This window comes from Arachis stenosperma, chromosome 1, assembly GCF_014773155.1.
Source record: "Arachis stenosperma cultivar V10309 chromosome 1, arast.V10309.gnm1.PFL2, whole genome shotgun sequence".
In the NCBI taxonomy this organism is placed as follows: Eukaryota; Viridiplantae; Streptophyta; class Magnoliopsida; order Fabales; family Fabaceae; genus Arachis; species Arachis stenosperma.
The window spans coordinates 11,738,910-11,762,871 of NC_080377.1; the positions used below are offsets into that span (position 1 = coordinate 11,738,910).

The 23,962-nt window shown below is 40.6% G+C and overlaps 1 protein-coding gene across 1 annotated transcript; it reads left to right on the top strand.

The window, feature by feature from the left end:
• The first annotated feature begins 941 nt into the window (after positions 1 to 941).
• LOC130975280 (uncharacterized) lies at positions 942 to 3,884 on the top strand. The gene is made up of 5 exons (XM_057900102.1): positions 942 to 1,531; positions 1,615 to 1,672; positions 1,830 to 2,112; positions 2,226 to 3,292; positions 3,405 to 3,884. The coding sequence occupies exons 1-5, from the start codon at positions 942 to 944 to the stop codon at positions 3,882 to 3,884; spliced, it is 2,478 nt and encodes an 825-aa protein (XP_057756085.1).
• The last annotated feature ends 20,078 nt before the right edge of the window (positions 3,885 to 23,962 follow it).

Consider the following 23,962-nt stretch of genomic DNA (forward strand, 5'->3'; position numbering starts at 1 on the left):
GATTTTCTCATTGAAGTTGTATTCGTAACGGAACGTTGATCGAAGAATGTACAGTGCTCCCTCTTGTGATGAAGTTACTGCTTTGATTGTTAGAGATTTTGATTCATCGGACCATGGTTGTGACATTATTGTTCGATCTACTGGTGGTCGGTTGCAACGTATACATGAAACTCATGCTCTATATTGGCCCTTACAGTATCCTCTGTTGTTTCCATATGGCGAGGATGGTTATCAGCTGAACATTGGTTATCGAGGTGAACAGCCTGGATATGTTCCTGGAAGGAGAACAAGAGTTTCCCTCAGGAAATTCATATGTTTTTGTCTCTAGATTAGGGAGCACGAAGATGGAATTATTCACAAGTGTAGGCGGTTGTTTCAACAATTTGTTGTTGATTATTTAACGATGATTGAGTCCCAAAGGTTGTATGAGATTAGAATGAAGCAAAGTACAATTAGAGGAGAAGTCCTTCAAGGAATAGAGGAGGCTATGCGTCGTGGCGATGATGATGCTTCTTCAATTGGGACACGAATCATTTTGTCTTCCTCCTTCACTGGTGGTAGACGTTATATGTTTAACCGTTGTCAGGATGCCATGGAAATTTGTAAACATTTTGGCTATCCAGATTTATTCCTCACTATTACATGTAATCCAAATTGGCCTGAATTTCAGCGGTTCACGGAGCGAGAGTGAATTCCCATCGCTGATCGTCTTAATATCTCTTGTCGTGTCTTTCATGCCAAGTTGAAGTGCCTCCTTAGCGATCTCAAGGAAGGTGTGGTTTTTGGTCCACTTAATGCAGGTATGTTCTTTTCTTGCTTAGCATTTCAATTTCTATCTGTTGTTGTCGGACATGTAGTTGTTTGGTTCTTTAGTATGTTTTTTGTATTTTTTAGGTATGTATACTATTGAGTTCCAAAAAAGAGGTCTACCGCATACACACATGTTACTCTGGCTTAATGGGGAAAGCAACTTACAAAGTGTTGAAATTGTTGATGAATTCATCTGTGTCGAGCTATCCAATCCACAGAAATTTCCATCTCTTTATAATGTCGTCACCAAGTACATGATCCATGGTCCCTGTGGTCGACTTAGACCGAGTTCTCCTTGCATGAAAGATGGTAAGTGCTCAGAACTTTATCCAAAAAGATTCATTGACCAAGCGAGTTTTGATGAAGATGGGTATCCAATATATAGACGTCATAATATGGGTGTCACAGTGAAGATTAACGATGTCGATATTGACAACAGATTTGTTGTGCCATATAATCCACTGTTGTTAATGAGATATCAAGCTCACATAAATCTCGAGTTCTGTAACAAGTCAAACGTCATTAAGTATCTTTTTAAGTATGTTAATAAGGGTCCGGATCGGGTGACTGCAACTGTTGGAGAAAGATATAATGTTGGTGAATCTTCTCAGGTGGTAGATGAGATCAAACAGTATTATGATTGTCGTTATTTGTCACCGTCTGAATCCATGTGGAGAATTTTTGCTTACGATATTCATCAAAGATGGCCGTCGGTACAGAGGTTGACTTTTCACTTGCCGAACCAGTAACATGTTGTATTCGATGATGCTGATAGCACTACTCATGTTTATTTGTGCAACAAAGATTTGCTGACGATATTTACGGGTTGGATGATGGCCAACAGGCAGTTCCCGGAGAGGCGGTCTCTAACATATGTTGAATATCCAAGTAAATTTGTCTACTGTTTGAAGAGTAGGGAGTGGAAGCCAAGATAGAGGCGATTCTCAATTGGAAGATTGAGTTTTGCTCATCCCTCATCCGGTGAACTTTTCTACATGCGGATGCTTTTGAATGTGCAGAGAAGTTGTACCAGTTTTCGAAGTATAAGAACTGTGAATGGTGTTACTTATAATACATTTCAAGAGGCATGTTCTACCATGGGTTTCTTGATAGATGATAAGGAGTATGTTTCTGCTATTAAGGAAGTCACCGAGTTAGCGTCAGCTGCACAGCTAAGGAGGCTTTTTGTGATGTTGCTGCTATCTGGTTCCATGGGAAGACCTCTGTCAGTTTGGGAGCAAACTTGGGCTTATTTGTTTGATGATATTCTTTATTGCAGTAGACATGAGCTGCAATATCCTGGTAAGATTTTTGTTCATCGTGAATTTATTACATGACAGGTGGGCACACACGCATGCACACAGTAGAAAAGTGATATTATGGTGCTAATATTTATTAATTATTGTTAAACGTAGATCTAACTATGAGTCTGGATGAGTTACAAACGTTTTGTTTGTTGGAGATTGAGAAACTATTACAGAGTAATGGAAAATCATTGAGAAATTATGCTGGCATGCCGGTTCCTGATAACTCTTTAGTCTCTCAATTTAGCAATTTGATGCTACTGCGTGAGTTGCAGTATGATACTGTTTCTTTGTCTCGTGAGCACGATGCAAATATCTTAAAGTTAAATGAAGAACAGAGGGTGGTCTACGATAAAATTATTGACTGTGTTTTGAGTAAGAGGCATGGATTCTTTTTTGTGTACGAATTTGGTGGCACTGGAAAAACTTTTTTATACAGAGTTTTGTCAGCTAGATTGCGATCTGAGAAAAAGATTGTTATAAATGTTGCTTCTAGTGGTATTGCTTCTCTGTTGTTAGCTGGTGGTAAGACGACGCATTCTATGTTCAATATTCCTGTTGAGCTGACTGCAGATACTGTTTGCCGGATTAAGAAGGATAGTCCAAAAGCTGAGGTATTTCGATTGGCCGATTTGATTATTTGGGATGAGGCACTGATGACTAACAAATTAGCATTTGAAGCGCTCAATAGGACGTTGCGTGATATAATAGTTTCGGTCTGTAATAGGAATAAAGATTTACCTTTTGGTGGGAAGGTGGTCGTTCTGGGTGGTGATTTTAGGCAGGTCTTGCCAGTTATTCCAAAAGGTTCGCGTACCGAGATTGTGATAGCTTCCATAAATTCTTCTGTCGTTTGGAAATATTGCAAAGTTTTGCGACTGACAAAAAATGTGAGGTTAGCAATCGGATCGAAACAATCAACTGCTCAGGAGTTAAGGTCGTTTTCAGATTGGATACTTCAAATCGGTGAAGGTCGATGTGGAACAGTGGTCAACGATAAACTTTTTGTTGATATTCCTTCTGATCTAATCATTTCTGTCTTGGAAAATCCAGTGGAAGATATTGTAAATACAATCCATCCGAATTTGGTTAAGAATTTTCGTGATCCAAGTTTTTTCCAAGATAGGCCAATACTCGCTCCGACTGTCGACAATGTTGAAGAGATAAACAATTATATAGTTGACTTGTTTCCCGGTGAAGAGAAAAATTATCTCAGCTGATTCGATATGTGGTAGTGATGCCTATTCTGATGTTGATGTCGATTGGATAACTGTTGAATTCTTGAATCAGATTAGGTGTTCTGGTCTACCTAATCATTCGTTGAAGTTGAAAATAGGCGTGCCTATTATTTTGTTGAGGAATATTGATCCGGCTGGGGGTTTGTGTAATGGGACTCGACTTGTTGTGCAAGATCTAGGGACAAATGTGATCGGTGCAGATATTGTTTCTGGTAGCAATGTTGGGGACAAAGTTTTTATCACCAGAATGAATATGATTCCCAGTGATACGGTTATACCGTTTAAATTCCAACGCCGTCAATTTCCAGTTTCTCTGTCATTTGTGATGACAATCAACAAAAGCCAGGGTCAGACATTATCAACAGTCGGTTTGTTCTTGCGTCGTTATGTGTTTTCTCACGATAAACTTTATGTAGCTCTTTCCCAAGTTAGGAATAGAAATAGTCTTAAGATTTTACTTTGTGATGAAGGATTAGTTGATGCAGCTAGGACTGAAAACATTGTATTTAAGGAAGTTTTTTATAAGATATAATGTAGTTTGTTGTTATATCTTTCAATCTTATCTCTGTAATTTATAGTTTTGTTTTGGTGTATGTCTTCTTTAGAGAGGGACATTTTCATTGGGGTATGTGTAAAATTGTCTCAAGCATTTCTGTGCATTAGATGCATCATTTTTTATGAACGATTAGGTTCTATTAAATGAAAATTAAAGGATGTTATGAAAAAAGAGTATTCATACGCTTTATAAATATACCATTTTAATACATAATATTTTAAAAATGGCAAGTATAATCTTTTACTTTAAAATGAATATAAAACATATCAATACATATAAAAATATTTTTCATTTATTAAAATTAAATATTATACTATACTATTTTGAATGACATGATGTAAGGATATAAAATATATCAATACATATAAAAATATTTTTTGTTTATCAAAATTAGTTATTATTATAGTATACTATACTATTTTTAATAACATGTCATTCTCAATGATTACAAAGATGAAATTTCTACTTATGTTTTCTTATATTTATGGATCATGGTTTGGTTTTGTGAATCATTATCTACGTATGGGGCTTGTAGCTAATCTACTTTCTCAGTGGTGATGTGGTTGGCAGAGTTTTTCCAACAAAATGGGTTTATAGATCCATCCTCTCCTATTCGAGTTTTGCATTCCCTTTTTCATTCTCATTCACTAATCCATTTGAATTGTTTGTTATATTGTTTAATTTTATTTTTGTATTTTTTTATTCAAAACTATTTTATATTTCATCTTTTTATTTCATAGACGTAAAGTTGTTTGCGCTGAATTTAATAAATTTATTGAAAAAGGAATGGGTGTTGTGACACTGACAAACCCCAATTTGACGGTTTATTTGGTACTGAATTTAGAGTATTTTGATAACCTTTTGTCACATTTAGCCTATAAATTAGCATGGTTTTGTTATCTCTCCCGTATTTGTGCCTAAGTGTAAAAACATGCTTTTTAAGCCTTATTTTGATGAATTCTAGTTCTTCTTTGATTCCATAAGATGCCTTGATGTGTTTGTTAGTAATCTCAGGATGAAATAGGCTAAGCATGGATCAAAAGAAGCAAGGAAGGAAGCATGCAAGTGGAGAGAAGCACAAAAAGCCAAAGAATTGATCTCGGCCAAGCACGCGTACGCGCACAAGGCGCTCGCGCGCACATTGCGATACAGGCCAAGGACGCGCACGCGTACCGTGCGCGCACGCGTCGTAGCCCGCACGTGATTCTTCTATTACAACACGTGCCTGGCGATTTTGGAAGGTTTTAGTAACCAACTTTGGCGCCAAAATGCACATAAGAGCCAAGGATTGAAGGGGATTAACACACATTCACATCCATAGACTAATTTTAGATCCTTAGGTAGATATTTTAGTTAGTTACATTTGTAGAGGGAGAAACTCCAACTTCTCTCTAGGATTCATCTTCATTTTCTCAATTCTCAACCATTCCTTGGTGAGATCTAGTACAACACTCAATTTACTTTGTTCATGTTGTAGATCCTCTTCTCTAATCTCAATTAGTGTTTGTAATTGTTCAATTCTTATAGATCTTTAGGTTTAACTTTGTTGTTTTGGATTCTATTGATCCATTGAAGATCTCATTTTCATTGTTGTTCATTGTTGATTGTTGTTAATCTTTTGTGTTGAATTGCTTTAATTCTAAATCTCTTCTCAATTTTACTATGTCTTTCATTCTTGCTCTCCAAGTGTTTGAGAAAATGCCAACTTTAGATATGGAGTAGCATTCCCTCACTTGGCCGAGTGGTTGAGTCATTGGAGACACTTGAATAATGGATGTCAATTGTTGATTAAGAATTGAGGATTGCTAATTGACTTAGAGTGCACTAAAGCTAGACTTCCCTAGGGTAAGACTAGGACTTGTGACTTGAGTTAATTACTTTTACTTGACTTTCCTCTATAATTAGGGGTTAACTAAGTGAAGCAATACTCTTTTGTTATCACAATTGAAGGAAGCTATAGTGATGGAACTTCCAATGTTCAACCTTGGCCAAGGCTTTTAATATAGATTGATTGTTGTTTTCTTTTATTAGCACTCTCCTCAAGCCACCAAAGACCACTTAACCAATAACATGCATCCTTGTAGCATTCCTAGGGAAGAACGACTCGGGACTAATACTCTCGATTATAGATTGTAGATTTGTTTGATGATGGATTTTGCGTCGGTTTAGACTATACTACGATTGATCACTTGATAATTTCTACACCGGCAAAAATTCATTCGTCAAAATGGCACCGTTGCCGGGGAATGCGCATGAGTGCCATGTTTTTGGTTAATGTAAATATGTGAATATTGTGAATATGTTTGTTTTTTGTTTGTTTGTTGGTTTTTGTTAGCTTTAGATCCCTATTGGTTTTGTTTCTATTTGCCACTATGAATTCTCATCCTTGTGGTTTTGGATATGACTATGACTATTTTGTAGGCGATGAAAACTTGAATGATGGCTCACAGTATGGGATAGATGAATTCTCAGGAGGGTAGCCATATCCATATGAGCAATCATCATGGCAACCTTCCCCTTCAAGTTACTATGATGGTAATCCTTCCTAAAATGCATATCATTCCTATGGATATGATGATTCTTATCATGGTTATACCTCTCAACCACCACCATTCTATGCACCATATTCTCAACCCACATCTTATTTCCACCAATTACCTACATATGATCCAAATTCATATTCCCCCTATGCATACCCTTGTGACGATTATGAACAAGCAACTCTTGAATCACCACCACTCCAACATTTTTACCCTCCAACCCAAGCTCCCATGGATGATACACTTAGTATCATTCTTCAAGAGCAAGAAGAGATCCAAGCTGCCTTCACTAGTTTCACCTCCACCCTCCAAGAATTTACGTCCCGCATAATTCCACCTTCCACCAATAACCAAAATAACTTCCCACCCCAAAGCTTTGATGAATCTCCTTTCCAACCATATCATGATTTCCCCTCTCCGCCACAAACCTCCATGGAAGCATATCAATGTCCATTAATCCAAGAGCAATACGATCCTACTTATGTTAGTAAAGCGGAACGAGAATCAAGGGATCGTTTCAAAGAAGAAATGGATCGACTTCAAGAAACCATCCGTCAAAAGATAGATTCTTGGGATTCATATCACAAGCGAAATGAGTTCACAGATGATTGTGAGAAAGCAACCAAAGAGGGAGGTATGAGGGAGACTTTAGAGTCTCGAGTTGAGCACAAGGAAATGGAGTGTGTGTTGCAACAAGCGGAGGAAATGAAGATTGTTGAAGATAAAGAAGTGGAAGAAGACCTAGAGGAGGTTAAACAAGAAGGAAGTTTCATCCACGAAAATAACTCTACATCAAATGACAATGGTGATCTTGTTGAAGCTTCCCCCTTCAAATGTGAAACCAATGTTGAGGAGGGTGCGCAACCTCCAACACATAACTTGATCAATGATAAAGGGTTGAAGGAAGTTAGCAAACAAGAAGAATTTAAAAAGAGTTATCAAAAGATGAAAATCATCATGGAGGAGCCAAAGGAAGTGGAACCTACAATGTCAAGATCATTGAATATCTTCCTTGCTAAGTCGCCGTCCCAATCACAAATTGAGTGGGTAATCATCTCATCCTTTAATTTTCTTGGCCCATATCAATATGCGTTGTTAGAAACGGACGGTCAACTTAGAACTCTTTGTGGGTTAGAGAGTAAGAACGGATTAGATGTTGGTGGACAATGTGAAACAAGGTGCATAAAGGATGGGAGATCAAACTTTGAGTTTCAAAGGTTGAGTGAAGCCAAATTCAATGGGTTTAAGAGGATGAGTACGAGTTACAAAGAGAATTCAATAAGTTTGTCACCCTATTGGAAGCACGAAGATCAAGAAGAAAAGGGGTTGACAAACAAAGTATGGGACCCCGGAACATACATAGATCACTATCAACTTAGGGGCCTTGTTACTTGCTTAGGCCCCCTTGAAAGCCTTGTACGTTTAAACTGGGATCCCGGAGGCTATTGGAAGAGCAAACACTGGTGGGGATTCGAAGAAGAGTTTAAGCATAAGCCACCCTAGCAAGGACTCCATCAAAATGTCCAACTTAAGGACTTAAACTAAAAGTGCTAGGTGGGAGACACCCCACCATGGTAAACTCTTTCCACGCTCTTCTAATTTTGTTTAATAAGTGATTTGAGTTACCATTGTAGGTAGGTTTTCATCTCATAATTAGCCTGTTTGTGTACATTAGTTGCTAGCATATTGACATGTATGTTGTGCTTAGTAGAAATAGAATAAATCTCAAAACCAACTTGCATTTTAGAAAGAGTATGATTTTGACTAAATAAGGAGTTGTAGGCACCATGGGGAGTCTTGGGCAATTAGAGCTCTTAGGCATTTCAAAAAAAAAAAAAGGGGTGGACGCGCGCGCACCATGTACGCGCACGCGTCCATGAGCGGATGCATCATCACCCATATTCCAGAGAGTTGGGCCTCTCATAGGCCAGTGTTGTGCCTCAAGCCCAACTCACTCCACGCTGATGCGCACTACGTGCGTGCGCGTCCATACAACTATAAGGAAACGCACGCGTACGCGTCAATTGGCTGCTGCAACTTCTGGGCCAACACCCAGAGAGTTGAGCCGGCTCTGGGCAAACAATAAGCCCCTGGCCCAACTCAACTCGCGCGGACGCGTACATGCCGCATGCGCGTCCATAAGCCAAGAGAAGAAAAGGACGCGAGCGCACGTATCGCGCTTGCACGCCCTATGGCAAACTGCCAATTGTACGCGGACGCGCACATACCGCGTACGCGCAGGCCTGGTAGTGCAACCCCAGGCCATTGACCAGAGAGTTAGGCCTCATATGGGCCAACCTTAAGCCTTCAGCCCAACACCTTGCACGCGTGCGCGCACGGTACGCGCACGCACCCTTGCCTATTTTGATCGTCCACGCGTGAGCGCATTTTGCGCGCTCGCGTAGGTCCCTAGATTCCTTAATGCGCACGGACGCGCAAGTGGCGCGCGCGCGTCCATTCAAAATGATGATGACCTAATGCGCGACGCGCACTGCGCAGTCGCGCAAAAACCCCCCCTTCTAACCCCATTTCCATCTTCTTCTTCTTCTAACCCCCTCCGCCACTGTTGCTCCGCCGGCAGCCACCACCGGACGGGCGACCTCTCTCTTTATCTCATCACCACCCACTCCCCTACCTTTCCTCTCCTCCCTCTTCTTCTCCCTGTCACTACCTTCCCATCTCCGATTCCCCTCTCACTCCACCACTCCGCGGCAGCAGCACCGGCGACCACCACTAACGGCCGCCGGCCACCACCGTTCACTATCAACCCTCTCTCTCTCATCCATTCACTTCCTTCTCCCTCTCTGCTAGCCACTCACCCTCTCTCCTCCTCGGTTGAACTTCCACCACCGCGGCCACCATCCTCTCCGCCACCACCTACGGCGGTGCAAGCTTCTGCCTCTGCTGCCCTTACCCCTATCCCAACTCTACTTCCCATTCTCGGTTCTCCTCCGCCCCCAGGTTCCTGCTCCAAATTCTGTCCTCTTTAATTGTTCATTTCTGTTAATTACTGTATATTTCTGTTAGTTAGTCTAATTTCAAATGTTGTATGTTAGGATTAGTTAGAAATAATTGCGGTTAGGTAGCTAGGGCTGGATAGAGGATTCTAGGCCTAATAAGTGCTCCGTTTGTGTTTATTTTCTGTTTGTTTGCTTGTTTGCTACGTGCCAAATTTGAGTTGCTCTGTATGCAATTTGTGCTGCCTGGATGCCTTCTTATTGCTACTGTGATTGGTTGATATTGTAATCATGCTGCTTGTGCTATGTTGCAACCCGGGAACGTCCAATTTTAAGCCGGAGTGCTGCCCAATTTTCAAGAATTATTTTCTTTCTAGTTTTTATTGACAAATTGAACTTGGCATATTAATTCTCTAAAACTTTGCATAATGCACACAAGTTCATAATTGGGCTAATTTCCGTTTTTATTTGACTCCTGGAATTGACATTCACTTGCATTTTTAACCCTTTTGACCATTACTTTGAGTCATGATGATGAACATAACTATCCATTATGAATTGTGCACATTGTTTGAAACATTGAATTCTTGGTTATGGCTATGTTCTCTGATTCTTACTTGATGTCCATGTTTCAAGTTTAATTCACATCATGATTGCTTGCCATCTATTTTACATCCTGAAAATGTTTTACTTGCTTCGTGCTAAATGTTTAATTGCCTATATTCTATTCTATTTTTTTTAGGATGTCGGATAAAGGGAAAGGAAAAGCATCATCTTCCAAAAAGAGGAAGAAAACACCAAACCCCACTTTTGCTTCACTGCTTGCCTATGCTCAAAACCCTCTACATGACATGGATAAAGCAAACCAATTACTACCGGCTCAGGATACGGTCAAATTTCCCAATCTCTACTGTGAACTCAGATTCCCAAGCTACAACTCAAAGAATCTGAATACTGAGAAGAAGCTGGTTATTCCATCAGATTTGACCGACATCATCCACCAGCGTATTGACCGGATGGGTTTGGCCTTTCTGGATAGGAAATTGAGCCGGGTGAACCGATCTTGGGTGCAGGAGTTCTACTGCAATTTCTTCCGCCACACCCTTGATTCGGTATTTGTTAGGGGGATTGAGGTACCCATCACAGAGCAGGCCATAGAGGACGCCCTTACTTGCCGGCCTAGGACCAGTGACACTGATGCATTCATGCAGGCCGAGATAGACCTTCACTGCATGACTTTTGATTTTGAGGCATTGAGGGTAGTGGTAGCTACTCCGGATGCTCCTTGGGTTATGGATGCCGATAACACGGCACCCAAGGGGATGCACTTTAGTTATCTGAGCCGAGAGGCCAAGACTTGGCAGCAGATTTTCGCTCATTACGTCATGCCTACGACTCATTTCACAGAGATCCCAGTTGCCATGTTGATCTTGATCAGCTGTGTGATGGAGGGGAGAGATGTTTATTACCCCCAGCTGATCAGGCGGTTCATGTGGAGGGCCCACATCCGAGGTCTCTTTCCTTTTCCGGTCTTGGTCACTCAGATGATTCAGCGGGCCGAAGTTTCGTGGCACCAGGATGATGTATCACCACCTCCACCGCTCCCTCAGAAGGAGCCAGTTACTATTCCGTGGGGATCCTGGGTGCACGAAAGGCCCGCCTCGCGCCGTCGATCTCGAGCCAGAGCAGCAGTTGAGGGAGTTGGACCCTCTTCATCCTCAGCCCCTGCAGGAGCATCTACCGCAGCCGCACCTCAGCCGCTTTACCTGTTAGTTCAGCGTCTCTTCCGGTACATGGAGCGCAGCCAGCGCCAGATCATGCGTCGCCTAGATCGGATTGACCAGATGTTTGTGGCCCAGGGCCTTGAGTTGCCACCTCTACCAAAGTCTTCCGGTTCCGATGAGGAGACCCATGAGGAGGAGCACGCAGATTTACAGACTGAGGGTATTCATGTGGCTGAGCCAGCACATATGGAGGCACCACCTCAGACACAGGAGTCTCAGCCGGTACCACCACCACAGCCAGAGCCTATCGGTGTACCTATCCCTGATCCTCAGGATTAGCATCGAGGACGATGCTTGATCTTAAGTGTGGGGAGGTAGCCGGTGGCATCATTAGATACCGGTGAACATTTTGGCCACTTTTCTAGCTATTTTACTTTGCACACCCTTGTATATATTTGATGTATTTTGATACTTTTACTGCTTGATACTTTTACTGCTTAGTTTGGATTTATGCTTATGGATATCCTTAGATGTTTTGGATGATAGATTCCATACTTTAGTTGGATTGTCTTTATGCATTTTGCATATTTTCTTTTGAATATTTTTTTCTTTTTAGTTTGTGGTTGTGATTAAAAATCATGTTTTAAGTGAAACCTAATCACCCTTTTTGCATAAGAAATTGGTTTTAAGTGAAAAAGGAAAGGGTGAACTAAGGAAATTTTTGGATTTTTCAATCACAACAATGCTTAGTCAAACATTGAGATTTTTCAAGAAGTTTAATTGTAGGGCATTAATCCAATTGATTGGAAGAAAAATTTTTGGTGAAACTTGCTTGAATTTCATACCTTGTGAAGCATGTATTGAATTGAGAACACAAGCTTGTGAGACTTGAGCCTATTGATGTGGTTGCATTTTATAACCACTTATCTTCCATTCTTGTGTGAAATTGTTCTCTTTCTATGATTGTAATCCTCGATTTGCTTGATTCTATATATCTATTTATTTCTTGTATTTATGCATTTATATGATTGAGGCCATTGTTTCATTAGCCACTTACCAAATAGCCAACCTTTTATTCTCCATTGTTAGCCAATCTTGAGCCTATGCTTAACCTACTTGTTCTTATTTTAGCACATTACAAGCCCAAGGCGGAAAACCAATGAAAAGCCCTTGTTTGGATCCTTGATTAGCCTAGGCTAGTGAGAGTGTTTATTATTCAAGTTTGGTGAGGCTTGGGAACATTGGATGGGATAAAAGGGGTAGTACACTTTCATGTTTAGGAATTGGGCACATATTCATGTATTGATTAAATGTAGAGACCTTATGCATTGATGTTCTTGTATATAGTTTGAAAGAAGAAAAAAAAAGAAAAAAATATATAAAGAAAAGAAAAAAAATGAAAAAAAGAAAAAAAAAAGAAGAAAAAAAAATATGATGATGAAAAAGAAAAAATATATAATAAAGAGGGGACAAAATGCCCCAAAGTGAAGTCAATAAAAAGGAATCAATGCATAGGTGTTATGAATCAAATAAGAATGCATGAGTATGTAAGAAAAAGTGAAGAATGGGTGGTTAGAATAGTTTGAATTTGTATAGGTCATTATGTAGGTTAGTGGGAAAGTCTATGCTAATCAAAGATTCAAATCCTAGTCCACTTAACCATAAATGATCCTACCTTGACCCTAACCCCATTACAACCTAAATGAAAGACCTCATGATGAATGTATGCATGCATTAAATAAGTGTTGATTGTTAGAAGAAAATCAAATTTTGGAAAACATGATTAGAAGAGAATTGAGCGGATTGACCCTTAAACACTTGAGTGAATAGAGCGGATACACATCCGGTGAGGGTTCAAAAGTTCAATCACATGTATTCACCCATATTGTCTATATTCTCGCAAGTTTGAACTCTTTTTGATAATTCAATATAATTGTGGTTTGGACTTAGTTCCTATATGCCTAGCTCTTGTGCTCATGCATGTCTCTTGGAAATTGATTTGTTTGAACTAAGCATTTCCAATTGCTTTAGATAATTGCATTTAGATAGGATTCATATAGTTTAGTTGCATTCAATAAATGTCATAACCCTTAGTTCCCTCTTATTTTAGCATGAGGACATGCTAAGGTCTAAGTGTGGGGAGGTTGACAAACCCCAATTTAACAGTTTATTTGGTACTGAATTTAGAGTATTTTGATAACCTTTTGTCACATTTAGCCTATAAATTAGCATGGTTTTGTTATCTCTCCTGTATTTGTGCCTAAGTGTAAAAACATGCTTTTTAAGCCTTATTTTGATGAATTCTAGTTCTTCTTTGATTCCATAAGATGCCTTGATGTGTTTGTTAGTAATCTCAGGATGAAATAGGCTAAGCATGGATCAAAAGAAGCAAGGAAGGAAGCATGCAAGTGGAGAGAAGCACAAAAAGCCAAAGAATTGATCTCGGCCAAGCACGCGTACGCGCACAAGGCGCTCGCGCACATTGCGATACAGGCCAAGGACGCGCACGCGTACCGTGCGCGCACGCGTCGTAGCCCGCACGTGATTCTTCTATTACAACACGTGCCTGCGTTTTGGAAGGTTTAGTAACCAACTTTGGCGCCAAAATGCACATAAGAGCCAAGGATTGAAGGGGATTAACACATTCACATCCAGACTAATTTTAGATCCTTAGGTAGATATTTTAGTTACATTTGTAGAGGGAGAAACTCCAACTTCTCTCTAGGATTCATCTTCATTTTCTCAATTCTCAACCATTCCTTGGTGAGATCTAGTACAACACTCAATTTACTTTGTTCATGTTGTAGATCCTCTTCTCTAATCTCAATTAGTGTTTGTAATTGTTCAATTCTTATAGATCTTTAGGTTTAACTTTGTTGTTTGGATTCTATTGATCCATCGAAGATCTCATTTTCATTGTTGTTCATTGTTGATTGTTGTTATTTTTGTGTTGAATTGCTTTAATTCTAAATCTCTTCTCAATTTTACTATGTCTTTCATTCTTGCTCTCCAAGTGTTTGAGAAAATGCCAACTTTAGATATGGAGTAGCATTCCTCACTTGGCCGAGTGGAGTCATTGGAGAACTTCCCTAGGGTAAGACTAGGACTTGTGACTTGAGTTAATTACTTTTACTTGACTTTCCTCTATAAGGGGTTAACTAAGTGAAGCAATACCTTTTGTTCACAATTGAAGAAGCTATAGTGATGGAACTTCCAATGTTCAACCTTGGCCAAGGCTTTTAATATAGATTGATTGTTGTTTTCTTTTATTAGTGGTGCACGAAATTGCAATAACACTTTTGCAATCCCGCACAACTAACCAGCAAGTGCACTGGGTCGTCCAAGTAATACCTTGCGTGAGCAAGGGTCGATCCCACGGAGATTGTCGGCTTGAAGCAAGCTATGGTTACCTTGTAAGTCTTAGTCAGGATATCAGAAATTATCGGATTGATTGTGAAAAGCAAAAGAACATGAAAAGGTACTTGTTTTGCAGTAATGGAGAATAGGCTGAGGCTTTGGAGATGCCCCATCTTCCGAATCTCTGCTTTCCTACTGTCATCTTCATCAAACACGCAAGACTCCTTCCATGGCAAGCTGTATGTAGGGTTTCACCGTTGTCAATGGCTACCTCCCATCCTCTCAGTGAAAATACGTCCCTGATGCTGTCACAGCATAGGCTAATCATCTGTCGGTTCTCAATCAGGCCGGAATAGAATCCAGTGATCTTTTGCGTGTCACTAACGCCCCCTTCAGGAGTTTGAAGCACGTCACAGTCATTCAATCATGAGTCCTACTCAGAATACCACAGACAAGGTTTAGACCTTCCAGACTCTCTTGAATGCCGCCATCAGTTTAGCTTATACCACGAAGATTCCGATTAAAGAATCCAAGAGATATCTACTCAATCTAAGGTAGAACAGAGGGGTTGTCAGGCACATGTCATAGTTGAGAATGATGATGAGTGTCACGGATCATCACATTCATCCGGGTTAAGAACAAGTGATATCTTAGAATGGAGGCAAGCATGATTGAATAAGAAACAGTAGTAATTGCATTAATCCATCAAGACACAGCAAAGCTCCTCACCCCCAACCATGGGGTTTAGAGACTCATGCTGTGGAAGGTACAAGAAACGTGTAAAAAGTATTATGAGGTCGTAAGGTACCGATTACAATGTCAAAAGATCCTATATGTAGTAAACTAGTATCCTAAGGTTTACAGAAATGAGTAAATGACAGAAAAATCCACTTCCGGGCCCACTTGGTGTGTGCTTGGGCTGAGCATTGAAGCTTTTATGTGTAGAGACGTTTTCTGGAGTTAAACGCCAGCTTTCATGCCAGTTTGGGCGTTTAACTCCAAGTTTTATGCCAGTTCCGGCGTTTAACGCTGGAATTTCTGAGGCCGGATTGCTACGCAAGTTTGGGCCATCAAATCTTGGGCAAAGTATGGACTATTATATATTGCTGGAAAGCCCAGGATGTCTACTTTCCAACGCCATTGAGAGCGCGCCAATTGGGCTTCTGTAGCTCCAGAAAATCCACTTCGAGTGCTGGGAGGTCAGAATCCAACAGCATCTGCAGTCCTTTTTGGTCTCTGGATCAGATTTTTGCTCAGAACCTTCAATTTCAGTCAGAAAATACCTGAAATCACAGAAAAACACACAAACTCATAGTAAAGTCTAGAAAAGTGAATTTTAACTAAAAACTAATAAAAATCTACTAAGAACTCAACTAAAACTACCAAAAACATACTAAAAATAATGCCAAAAAGCGTATAAATTATCCGCTCATCACAACACCAAACTTAAATTGTTGCTTGTCCCCAAGCAACTGAAAATCGAAATAGGATAAAAAGAAGAGAATATACTATAGACTCCAAAATATCAAAGAAACATAGCTCCAATTAGATGAGCGGGACTAGTAGCTTTTTTGCCTCTGAACAGTTTTGGCATCTCACTCTATCCTTTGAAGTTCAGAATGATTGGCATCCATGAGAACTCAGAACTCATATAGTGTTATTGATTCTCCTAGTTAAGTGTAATGATTCTTGATCATAGCTAGTGTATGAGTCTTGGCTGTGGCCCAAAGCACTCTGTCTTCCAGTATTACCACCGGATACATACATGCCACAGACACATAATTGGGTGAACCTTTTTAGATTGTGACTCAGCTTTGCTAAAGTCCCCAATTAGAGGTGTCCAACGTTCTTAAGCACACTCTTTTTGCCTTGGTTCACAACTTTATTTCTTTCTTTTTCTTTTCCTTCTCCTTTTCTTTTTTTTCGAATTGTTTTTTTGATTCACTGCTTTTTTTTCTTGCTTCAAGAATCATTTTGATGATTTTTCAAATCCTCAATAACAGTTCTCTTTTCTCCTCATTCTTTCAAGAGCCAACAATTTTAACATTCTTAAAACAGCAAATTCAAAAGACATATGCACTGTTCATGCATTCATTCAGAAAACAAAAAGTATTATCACCACATCAAACTAATTCAAACTAGTTTCAGAGATAAATTTCGAAATCTTGTACTTCTTGTTCTTTTGTGATTAAAGCATTTTTCTTTTAAGAGAGGTGATGGATTCATAGGACATTCATAGCTTTAAGGCATAAACTTTAAATTTTATTAATTATGAATTAAGAATAAGACTCAGAAAATAAATATAAGATGAAACTAAAAGGTAAAAATAGAGAACAAGATAAAAAAAACGCAAAAATAGGCTCCTAATGATAGAGGTTTTCACAGAGTTAGGACTCAACAACCTTGATTTTGAGAAGTGGATGCTCCCTCAGCTTGGGAGGAGAGCTTTTGGCGTTTCAATTCTTGGATTTCACGCCCCTGCTTCTCTTGTTCCTTCAGCAATTTGCAGATCATGCAGTTCTGATTCTGCTGTTCTTCCTTCAGTTGCTCCATAGTCTCTTGCAACTTGTTAATGGATGCTTCTAGGCTGGCCCAGTAGCCAATTTCAGGGAATTCAGGGAGGAACTCATGCGCCCTCCTCTTGATAGAGTTGTCTTGCACTTGTCCTTCCATTGACTTCTTGGTGATTGGATGTTCAATGGGTATGAACTCATCTACTCCCATCTTTACCCCAGCCTCTTTACAGAGCAAGGAGATCAAGCTTGGGTAGGCCAATTTGGCTTCAGTGGAATTCTTATTTGCAATTGTGTAGATCTCACAAGCAATCACATGATGCACCTCCACTGCTTTTCCAAGCATAATGCAATGAATCATCACTGCTCTCTTGCTAGTACCTCAGAACGGTTGCTAGTGGGTATGGAACGCCCAATAAGTCTAGCCAACCTCTTGCAATTGGTTTGAGGTCTCCCCTCTTGAGTTGGTTAGGGACACCTTTAGAATTGGTTATCCACTTAGTTCCAGGGAGGCATATTCCTCTAGAACTTGATCCAACCCTTTATCTACTCTCACCATCCTCCTATTAAAGGAGTCAGATCATCTTGCAGTTGAGGCAACTTGAAGATTTCTCTTATTTTGTCCAGATGGAAGTATATAACTTTCCTTCTGACCATGGTTCTGTAGGTATGGTAAGCGGTTCCAGTCATTGTCTGCTTATCTGTCAGCCACAGATTTGAGTAGAATTCCTGAACCATGTTCCTTCCAACCTTTGTCTCAGGATTGGTTAGAACTTCTGTTTCGAATTTGCTCTTGGATCCCCGGATATTCATCTTCTTTCAGATCAATTTTACTTCCGGGATCACTGACCTCAGACCCATTATTTTGTGATAATGTCTTCATGTTCTTTGGTTAAGACTTCTCTTGATTCCAAAGATTCTTTGGATTAGTCTCTTTCTTTCCCTTAAATTGGTTTGTTTTCCCTTAGGAGCCATGATCTTGATGAATCTTGGCTTAGTGATCACGGAAAAGCACACCAAACTTAGAGGTTTGCTTGTCCTCAAGCAAAAGAAAAGAGAGAAGAGAGGAGGAAGAGAAATTCGAATGGTGTGATGGAATGAGGAGCCAAACTGTATTTATAAAGTGGGGAGGGGTTTTCGAAAAAGAAGAGAGAAATTTGAAAGGAGATTTGAGAAGATATGGAAAAATTGAGAAAAGGGTGAAATTTTTGAACAATGTTTGTAATTGATTTGAAATAAATTTGAAGAGTGGTTTTGATTTTTGAAGATTTGAAAGTGAATGATGATGATGAAGTTTTTTGTAGAAAGTATGGTAAAAAGAGGAAAGTTTGAAAAAATTGAGTTGAAACAAATTGTGGTCCCCCCACCAAGCTGGCGTTAAACGCCCAGAATGGCACCCATTCTGGCGTTTAACGCCCATTTGCTACCCATTTTGGGCGTTTAACGCCCAGCCAGGTGCCCTGGCTGCGTTAAACGCCAGAATCCTTTGTCACTGGGCGTTTTTCAGAACGCCCAGGATGCTGCACCCTGGCGTTAAACGCCCAGAATGGTGCCCATTCTGGCGTTTAACGCCCAAAATGGCACCATTCCTGGCGTTAAACGCCCAGAATGGTACCCATTATGGCGTTTAACGCCCAAATGCCCCTTACTGGCATTTTTTTCGCCAGTAACTCTTTTCTCTGCTTTTTGAGCTGAATCTTTCTGTAACTCTGTGAATTCCTTCATTTTGATGCTTGCCTCTGTAAGAACATTCATACAACTTCCAATGACTGGGTTGCCTCCCAGCAGCGCTTCTTTACTGTCTTTAGCTGGACTTCTGCTAAGAATCACTCAAGTCTCAGTTTTGAGCATTCCTGCTCAAATTTCCTTCAAGATAGTGCTTGATTCTCTGTCCATTAACAATGAACTTCTTGTCAGAATCAATATCCTGAAGCTCACATATCCATATGGTGATACTCTTGTAATCACATACGGACCCCTCCACCGGGATTTGAGTTTTCCTGGAAACAATTTGAGCCTGGAGTTGAAGAGCAGAACTTTTTGTCCTGCTCAAAGACTCTGGTTGACAATCTCTTGTCATGCCACTTCTTTGCCTTTTCCTTATAAATTTTTGCATTTTCAAAGGCATTGAGTCTGAACTCCTCTAGCTCATTTAGCTGGAGCAGTCTTTTCTCACCAGCTAATTGAGCATCCATGTTTAGGAATCTGGTTGCCCAATAGGCTTTATGTTCCAGTTCCACAGGCAAATGACAGGCCTTCCCATACACCAGTTGGTATGGAGAGGTTCCTATAGGAGTCTTGAATGCTGTTCTGTATGCCCACAGAGCATCATCCAAGCTCTTTGCCCAATCCTTTCTTCGGGCTATCACAGTCCGTTCTAGGATTCTTTTTAGCTCTCTGTTAGAGACTTCAGCTTGCCCATTTGTCTGTGATGATACGGAGTTGCCACTTTATGGCTGATTCCATATCTAACCATAGCAGAGTATAGCTGTTTGTTGCAGAAATGAGAGCCCCCATCACTGATTAGTATTCTGGGAACACCAAATCTGCTGAAGATGTTTTTCTGGAGGAACTTTAGCACGGTCTTGGTATCATTAGTGGGTGTAGCAATTGCTTCTACCCACTTAGATACATAGTCCACGCCACCAGAATGTAAGTGTTTGAGTATGATGGTGGGAATGGCCCCATGAAGTCAATTCCCCATACATCAAACAATTCTATCTCTAATTCCCTTGTTGAGGCATGGCATATCCGTGAGGCAGGTTACCAGCTCTTTGGCAACTGTCACAGTTACGCACAAACTCTCGGGAATCTTTATAGAGAGTAGGCCAGTAGAAGCCACACTGGAGACTTTAGTGGCTGTTCGCTCACTTCCAAATGTCCTCCATATTGTGATCCATGGCAGTGCCATAGGATCCTTTGTGCTTCTTCTCTGGTACAACCTGCGGATCTCCGTCAGCACATCTCTAAGAGATATGGTTCATCCCAGAGGTAGTACTTGGCATCTGAAATTAATTTCTTTCTTTGCACATTGCTGTACTCCTTGGGTATGAACCTCACAGCTTTATAGTTTGCCATATCTGCAAACCATGGAGCTTCCTGAATGGCAAAGAGTTGCTCATCTGGGAAGGTCTCAGAGATCTCAGTAGAAGGGAGGGACGCCCCAGCTGCTGGTTCTATTCGGGACAGATGATCAGCCACTTGGTTTTCTGTCCCTTTTCTGTCTCTTATTTCTATATCAAACTCTTGCAGAAGCAACACCCATCTTATAAGCCTGGGTTTTGAATCCTGCTTTGTGAGTAAGTACTTAAGAGCAGCATGGTCAGTGTACACAATCACCTTTGATCCCACTAGGTAGGATCTAAACTTGTCAATGGCATAAACCACTGCAAGTAACTCTTTCTCTGTGGTTGTGTAGTTCTTTTGTGCGTCATTTAGAACACGGCTGGCATATAAATGACGTACAAAGCTTGTTATGCCTCTGTCCCAACACTGCACCAATGGCATGATCACTGGCATCACACATTTTCAATGGCAATGTCCAATCTGGTGCAGAGATAACTGGTGCTGTGACCAGCTTAGCTTTCAGGGTCTCAAATGCCTGCAGGCACTCATTATCAAAGATAAATGGAGTGTCAGCAGCTAGCAGATTACTTAGAGTTTGGCAATTTTTGAAAAATCCTTTATAAACCTTCTGTAAAATCCTGCATGCCCCAGAAAGCTTCTAATTGCCTTAACATTGGCAGGTGGTGGTAATTTTTCAATTACCTCTACCTTTGCCTTATCCACCTCTATTCCCCTGCTTGAATTTTGTGCCCAAGGACAATTCCTTCAGTCACCATAAGTGACATTTCTCCCAGTTTAAAACCAGGTTAGTCTCTTGGCATCTTTCAGGACAAGTGATAGGTGTTAAGACAGGAGCTGAATGAGTCTCCATATACTGAAAAGTCATCCATGAAGACTTCCAGAAATTTCTCTACCATGTCTGAGAAGATAGAGAGCATGCACCTCTGAAAGGTTGCAGGTGCATTGCACAGACCAAAAGGCATTCTCCTATAGGCAAACACGCCAGAAGGGCAGGTAATGCCGTTTTCTCTTGGTCTTGGGGATCTACTGCAATTTGGTTGTAGCCTGAATAGCCATCCAAAAAGCAGTAATAGTCATGACCAACTAGTCTTTCTAGCATTTGGTCTATGAATGGTAAAGGAAAATGATCCTTTCTGGTGGCTGTATTGAGCCTTCTGTAGTCAATACACATACGCCACCCTGTGACTGTCCTTGTAGGAACCAGTTCATTTTTTTCATTATGAACCACTGTCATGCCTCCCTTTTTGGGAACAACTTGGACAGGGCTCACCCAGGGGCTATCAGAAATGGGATAAATAATCCCAGCCTCTAGTAATTTAGTGACCTCTTTCTGCACTACCTCCTTCATGGCTGGATTTAGCCTCCTTTGTGGTTGTACCACTGGTTTGGCATTATCCTCCAACAGGATCTTGTGCATGCATCTAGCTGGGCTAATGCCCTTAAGATCACTTATGGACCACCCAAGAGCTGTCTTGTGTGTCCTAAGCACTTGAATCAGTGCCTCCTCTTCCTGTGGATTTAAAGCAGAGCTTATAATCACTGGAAAAGTGTCACCCTCTCCTAGAAATGCATATTTCAGAGATGGTGGTAGAGGTTTGTTCAGGTTTGGGAGGTTTATCCTCCTCCTGAGGAATTTTCGAAAATTCCTTTACTTCCTCTAGTTCTTCTTGATCAGGTTGAGCATCTTTGAAGATGTCCTCAAGCTCTGATTCTAGGCTTTCAGTCATATTGATCTCTTCTACCAGAGAGTCAATAATGTCAGCGCCCATGCAGTCTTCTGGTGTCTGGATGCTGCATTGCTTTCACAGCATTCAACTTGAACTCATCCTCATTGACTCTCAGGGTTACTTCCCCTTTTTGTACATCAATGAGAGTTCGTCCAGTTGCTAGGAATGGTCTTCCTAGAATGAGAGTTGCACTTTTGTGCTCCTCCATTTCTAGCACCACAAAGTCAGTGGGAAAGGCAAATGGCCCAACCTTGACAATCATGTCCTCTATTATGCCTGATGGTGTTTAATGGAGCCATCAGCAAGTTGGAGGCATATCCTGGTTGGTTTGACTTCTCCAGCCAACCAAGCTTTCTGATAGTGGATGCAGGTATTAGATTGATGCTTGCTCCAAGATCACATAGGGCTGTCTTGGTGCAAGCACCTTCTAATGTGCATGGTATTATAAAGCTTCCAGGATCTTGAAGCTTTTCTGGTAAGCTTTTTAGTATGACTGCACTGCATTCTTCAGTGAGAACACTTTTTCAGTTTCTCTCCAATCCTTCTTATGACTTAAGATCTCTTTCATGAACTTAGCATAAGAAGGTATTTGCTCAAGTGCCTCGCAAACGGAATCTTTTTCAAGAGTCCTTAGATAGTCTGCAAGCGGCAAATTGCTTATCCTGTTCCGCTTTGCGGAGTTTCTGAGGATAAGGCATCTTGGCTTGATATTCTTCAACCTTAGATGCTGCAGGTTTATTCCTTACAGAAGTGGTTGAAGATGCCTTGTTAGAAGGATTATCAGCACTCTCAAGTGTCTGATTCCCCTTGGCGTTTGAACGCCAGATTGGGAGGAAAATGGCGTTTAACGCCAACTTTTCCCCCTTTCTGGCGTTTGAACACCAGACTGGGTAGGAATGGGGTTACCCAGCTTTTCCTTTTTGGCTTTTTGCTCCTTTGAGCAGTGGTGTTTAGTGTTTTCCCACTCCTTAGCTGAACTGCTTGACATCCTTCTGTTATCTGTTTATATATTTGCTGTTTTGCTTGATTCAATTGCAGTTCTATGTTCTTGTTAGCAACTTTAGTATCATGGAGCATTTCTTTATAACTGTTCTGTCATCAGGAGCATTGTTGATTAAGCTCATTCATCTGTTCTTGAGGATTAGGATCAGTGACTAATGCCATGACCTCCTCTTTTGGAACGAACTCATTGCTAGAATATAAGTATTGGTTTCTAGCAACAGTGTCTATAAGCTCTTTAGCTTCTTCAATTGTCTTCCTCATGTGGATAGATCCACCAGCTGAGTGGTCTAAAGACATCTGAGCTTTTCTGTGAGCCCATAGTAGAAGATGTCTAACTGTACCCACTCTGAAACATTTCAGAGGGGCATTTCTTTCTAGCAACAGTGTCTATAGCTCTTTAGCTTCTTCAATTGTCTTCCTCATGTGTATAGATCCACCAGCTGAGTGGTCTAAAGACATCTGAGCTTTTCTGTGAGCCCATAGTAGAAGATGTCTAACTGTACCCACTCTGAAACATTTCAGAGGGGCATTTCTAAGCATACCTCTATACCTCTCCCAGGCATTATAAAGGGATTCTTTATCCTCTTGTTAAAGCCTTGGATGTCTAGCCTTAGCTGTGTCATCCTCTTTGGAGGGTAGAAATGATTCAGGAATTTGTCTGATAACTGTTTCCATGTCTTTATGCTTGCTGTAGGTTGGTTTTCAACCCCTTTAGCTTGATCTTTTACAGCAAATGGAAACAGTAATAGTCTGTAGACATCCTGATCTACCTCTTTATCATGTACTGTGTCAGCAATTTGTAAGAACTGTGCCAGAAACTCAGTAGGTTCTTCCTGTGGAAGACCGGAATATGGCAATTTGCTGCACTATGATAATGAGTTGAGGGTTAGCTCAAAGCTGCTTGCTTTGATGGGAGGTATACAGATGCTACTCCCATATGCAGCTGTAATGGGGTTAGCATATGACCCAGAGTCTCTTGGACTGATTAATTCCACTTGAGTCCATAATGGACAAAAGGAAATGAGAATGATTGCAAAGAGATAAATTTTGTTTTGGTTTTTTTTTTTTGAATTTTAAACGAAAAATTAAAATAAAACAAAAGGAAATAAAAATAAATTCGAAAATCAAAAAGAAAATAAAATCAAAG